The sequence below is a fragment of the Meleagris gallopavo genome, chromosome 21 (genome assembly GCF_000146605.3).
Source record: "Meleagris gallopavo isolate NT-WF06-2002-E0010 breed Aviagen turkey brand Nicholas breeding stock chromosome 21, Turkey_5.1, whole genome shotgun sequence".
In the NCBI taxonomy this organism is placed as follows: domain Eukaryota; kingdom Metazoa; phylum Chordata; class Aves; order Galliformes; family Phasianidae; genus Meleagris; species Meleagris gallopavo.
In genome coordinates, this window is record NC_015031.2 from 5,604,351 (window position 1) to 5,609,591 (window position 5,241).

Consider the following 5,241-nt stretch of genomic DNA (forward strand, 5'->3'; position numbering starts at 1 on the left):
AAAAATGAGGGCAGGAATTCACTCCTCAGTCCCTTAAAAAAGCACGTTGCCACAAACTCTCCCCGGTGGAGATGAAATGGGCATGGAATAATTGGTCCAACTTAGACGGAGTTGTGGATCATATAAATCTCCTCCACAAGCAAACTTGAAAGGGGGAGGAAAAGGGAAAATCAATCACTTGTGGAGTCCCAGGAGCTGCTCTTACTGCTGCCATAAAGATCCACAATGAACAGCACACAGCAGAAATCCAAATTATTCAGTCCTTATAGGACCAAGGAGAAGATCTTAGGGGACAGTCAGAAAAAAAAAAGAACATTCAAGTCTTCCTTCAGCAAGCCTTCAGAGAACAGCTGGTAAATGATAGGAAGATAAATGCCTGTTCCCCAGGTAGTGGCTTTTCTCCAGAAGAAAATCTTGAGGATGTGAGAGCCCAAAAAGACACATCGGGAAACCTGGTGATCCTTCTCTGCCTTGCGATAGAAACTGGGCATGCATATGAAGAGAGCGAAAGTGGGTATTCTGATGTCAATATTGACGAGGTTCCCTATTTTGCTACAGAGCTGGACAAATTAAGGAGAGATTTTGGTTACACCCGTAGGAAATCAGTATGCGTGGAAAGTGCCACTAACATGGCGATCAGATCCTGTTGATTGAAAAGGAATCAGAGGGTTATTGGAGACCTGGAATATTTCTCACCACTGGCAACCACTGTGCCCTGTGGTCCCTTACTCAAATTGCTGCTTATTGGGATGATTACTCCCCAGGACAACTGCTGTTAATCGGTTTGCCCCACACTGCTCCTGTCCCTTTAACCCTCAAGGAGACTCTTAACAAATACATCTGGAAGACTCAGTATGATCAGGAGGAAATGTACAAAATTAACTATCTGGATTTCACCTACCTTCTAACTTTGGTTCATTTGAGACTAGGAAGTTTTATTTTTGTTCTGTTTTCTTTTCCAGTTATGCTTCTTCTAACCTTGGTTCCTTTTGGAACCAGGAAGTTCTCTCTTGTTTTCCAGATGCTAACAAATGCTGATATTGTTGCTGTGTCTCACGCGTTCCCTTCTCACTCTCTTCCTTTCTCTCGGATCCCTGTGGTATCATTAGTGTCACTGTTTTGTACAGGACTCTTCTTCAGATTAATTTTGTAATTGCTTATGATGACCTTATCACAGTCACTGGCTGGTCATGGTCCCATGCCCATATTGGTCGTACTGGGAGTATGGGACTGAATTCTTATTCTAACAGAGGCTTAACCCTTTCAACCATGGTTAAGCCTAGTGATGAAATACATTCAGGAAACGAATGGGGCCAGGATAGTACTGGCCAATTCCCCCAACTCCAGGGAGATATAGGACAAAGAATAAAAGTAGGGTGTCAGACAAACAAGCCATCTATGTGCATTGCAACACCCCTGCAGTTTTCCCTATTAGCACCAGGAACAAATCAGCGGTTCTTATCTAATGTATCATCTCAGTAAGAAAGAACTAATATAAAAGACCACAAGTTAATTGTAGATGCACTTGCCGTAACTCAAATGTCTCTCTCGCTCTTAGCTGTAGAAGGTAAATGAAACGCTTTAACCAACTGAACTTTGAAAGGTGATTTGGGACAATGCAAACAAATTTGAAAGATAGTTTCAATCTTGGTGGCATCTAGTTAATTTTACTTATGATCCTGTCACCAACTCTGCTGCAGCTTTTGTCCTAACAATACGCCATGCTTCGGTATATATTATATACCTAATCACTGTGCTGAAACTGAATCACAATGGACTTTTTTTTTTTCCTGCAGAGAAGAAAGAATCACAAATGCTTGTGGAGAAAAAAAGACTCAAAGCTTTCCGCTTCTTTGTTCCTAGCAGATCTTGATGCTCTCCACTTCCTGCCTTTGGGCTGCATGTCATGCCATAGTCCTGCAGTCTCCAGAAGTGACCCCACGTGCTACCAAAACAGATCACGGACCTGGATTCAGGTGTTCCTCATTCTCCCACTGCACAAGCTCTCATGGAGCAGCATGCTCCTCAAACGTGGTTATTTTGTGCGGTTACGCAGTGTTTGTGAACTTACATAGGAATGGAACGTTGTTTCTGCATTTGAACTCATAACGTGAGTATTTTATGTCCTTGTCTCTGCTCCTATCTTGCGTTGTTTGTCTGTACTATTAGTTCTTTTTGAGAGTGCTTTTATTTCATCAGGAGTCTCTGAGGGTCTCCTTCACTTGTCCTTTAGATGAATTTTCCACATTGGTGCTTGCTCAGTAGGTAGATGGAGTAATGTATGGGTACAAGGATTACCGCTGTTGTCTGTCCAGCCATCTGGAATGCCTCTGAGCCTTGAGTTCCTGGCAACTTAGACATCGCACTCCTAAACATTGTGATAATGCCTTTAGAAATCCAAAACCTGTTGCCTCTCACCCGTTTTCGGATCCCTGACCCGGTCATCTAGACCCCGTCAATGGTCCGGTCCATTCCCCAATACGCACCAATATGGTGTGAGGCAAATGGCGTTTATTAGTCGTGTAATTTCGCTTTTATAGGTCCCGCGTCCCCGCCTACCACCGTGGTGTAATCAAACTCCAGTTGGCCTTATGTCACGTATCTTCACACCAGAGGTACAGGGGAGGGGTCCTATCACGTTACACCCGCCATGCCATAGCTCGCCTAATACAACATTTCCCCCTCCCCATGCTAAAGGCGCGTCCCGTTACAGCGCGATCGCAAGCGTTTCCCCATGCCGAAAGCCTTGCCCCGTTACAATGTGGTTATATGATATGGGTTTATAATCCCCTTTGAACCCGGCGGAATTCCATCCGTTGGGTGAAGGCATTATCTAGCATCTTCTCAATGCCTCCTTGTATACAGCGGATGAAGCAGGGAACTATCATTAGCATTAACAATATGATTATAACTATCGTAAAAAGCCCTTTAACTATGGGTGTTATCCACGAACTCCAACCGCCGAAGAGGTTATATAACCAATCCGAGAATGGGTCAGTTTGCATCATAATCTTCTCGGTGTGTTGTTTCAGCCATTGCAGTTTCTCATGGATAGACTGTGAGTGGTCGCTTAAATTGAAACAACACATCCCATCGAAGTCTTGACAACCATGCCCGTGGGCCAAAAGCAGAAAGTCTATGGCCGCTCTATTCTGAGTCACAGCGCGTCTTATTCCGTCGATATCCGCGACCAATTCCGTTAGAAGATCCGACGTCTTGTTGGCTTGTTTTACCGCCCAGCACGACAGGCGTTCAATTTCTTTTAACGCGTGCGCGGTACCAAAGAATGGTAGTATGGATCAGAAAATACGTGCGGTCAGTCCCCAGAGTCGCACGTAGTCGCCACAGTCTGGATCTAATGTTTGTAGCGAGCGCCGCCCCCTTCGTGCTTCTAAGCATTTCTGACCTTTTATCTCCCTTAATTTGGTTTGGTTGAGGGTAAGAACCGACAACCTGCCTATATAGCAAGGACCGCCTAGGGGCCTTAAAGGAATACCTTGCCAGGCTCTGTCCCCACAGATGAGGAACAATCCCGGCGGCAGTGCCTTGGCTGTGTCGCCGTTCCCCTGAACTTTCTTGGGATCATGTGGTATTGAACCGAAACAACAACCACCTGCTCCCGTTCCGGTTCGAGGGTGGTTACAGGGGGGTGATGTTCTCCGCTCCCCATTTGGAAGCGTGAAGGCATAGGTGGTATTATAATCAAACCACTCTACATTGTATATGCCCCTGCTGCTATACCAAGCCGCATCTTTATAGACACAGCCTGCAGTGCTGTTACCGTATCCTCCATATATCATGGGAGCAGAGAATCCACAGTAGCTTTCCCATTGCTTGTACGCAGGGTCGTAAGGGCTAACAGATGTAAATCCACGGGCTAGTGTAGGCCACCTCCTAAAACTTAGAACCCCAAAGGATATGCATGCGGTAGGATATGTCCAGTTTCTAGCCAAGGTCCATGTTTCGTTCCCGATTCCCCGAGATCCTAATATATCTAGCTCCTGTGGGTCCCCGGGAAGAGAAATGTTGAGAGTGTTAAGCAAGCACTGTGTTATTTCAGCCTGATCCTCTACCTCCTGTTTCTCTGTGCCCATGAAGGTTTTGGTAACCTTCCTGAAACATGACCTTTTTCCTCCAAATTCCTCCCATCGTAAGTGTCTTATATCGGGGTAACCAATGAGGCATGTGTGAAAGGGGGAACTTGCCGTTTGCAAGCTAAGGCAAAAATCCTTTTGTCCTGTCGTATAGGCCCATTCGACCCATACATTTAGTGGCTGTGGCAGCTGATGAACCCCTTCTGCTTGGCAGCAGATCACAGACAGAATAACACTCAGACACCACTTGGGGTTCATAGCAAGACTTCTCGCAGGCAACAGCGGCTGTCTGTCTGGCTTCCCTTTCTTTCTTTCTTCATCATGAGGAGGGGTTTTCGGTTCATCCTCTCCTGGCCTTCTGGATCTCCCAACAAATAGGTCCTGTAAATAAGCGCATCTGGGTCCTAGTCAATTCTAGCTAGTATCCGGCCAAACTTTCCTGGAGGGGACCCAGAGAATCTTCCCAGTCTTGGTGTTTGACTGCGGCATACCCACGTCCCCAAACTAAGATGGACCATCCTCCCTCGCAGGGGCTGCTGTCCGTCTTAATTCGGACAGGGGGCCCTTCATTCAAGACTTTTGGCTGCCAGTGTTTTTGTACGGGGGTACGATTACTGTCTCCTCGTTCGAAGTGATTTAGTGCGAATAGTGCCCGTGCCAGAACCTCAGGTTGCCGGCTTACAGGGATTCGATCCCTGAATCCCTCCCCCTCCCCAAGGGTGCGGATTTTGTCTTTGAGGAGGTGATTAGCTCTCTCTATGATGGCCTGGCCCTGTGAGTTTCCAGGAATACCCGTGACATGGGATATTCCCCAGCGCAGCAACCAGTCTTGTGTCGGCCGTGATACAAAGCAGGAGCCATTATCAGTTTTAATCTGGCGCGGCATCCCCAGTGCTGCTATGGCTGTGGCCCAGTGATGCTGCACGGCAGAGGAGTTAGCACGCGCATGCTGGGTAGCAACAATAACCGAGGAGGCTGTGTCAGTGGTGACCGCAAGCCACCTCCTGGGAGCCATGCGGGGTTCTAGGGTAAAATCCGTCTGCCAGATTTCCAACGGGCCAAGACCCCGGGGATTGACCCCCGCCCCTAGGGCTGGTGCTGAGTTACAGTGTGGGCAGGCTTTAATAACGTCCCGTGCCAGTGAGAT

At 47.1% G+C, this 5,241-nt stretch overlaps 1 protein-coding gene across 1 annotated transcript; it reads right to left on the reverse strand.

The window, feature by feature from the left end:
* Positions 1-2,494: 2,494 nt before the first annotated feature.
* On the reverse strand, positions 2,495-4,372 carry LOC116217350. Its single transcript, XM_031556436.1, is given in 1 exon segment — positions 2,495-4,372. A coding segment is annotated over 1 exon segment (1,572 nt). The 5' UTR covers positions 4,353-4,372; the 3' UTR covers positions 2,495-2,780.
* Positions 4,373-5,241: the final 869 nt, after the last annotated feature.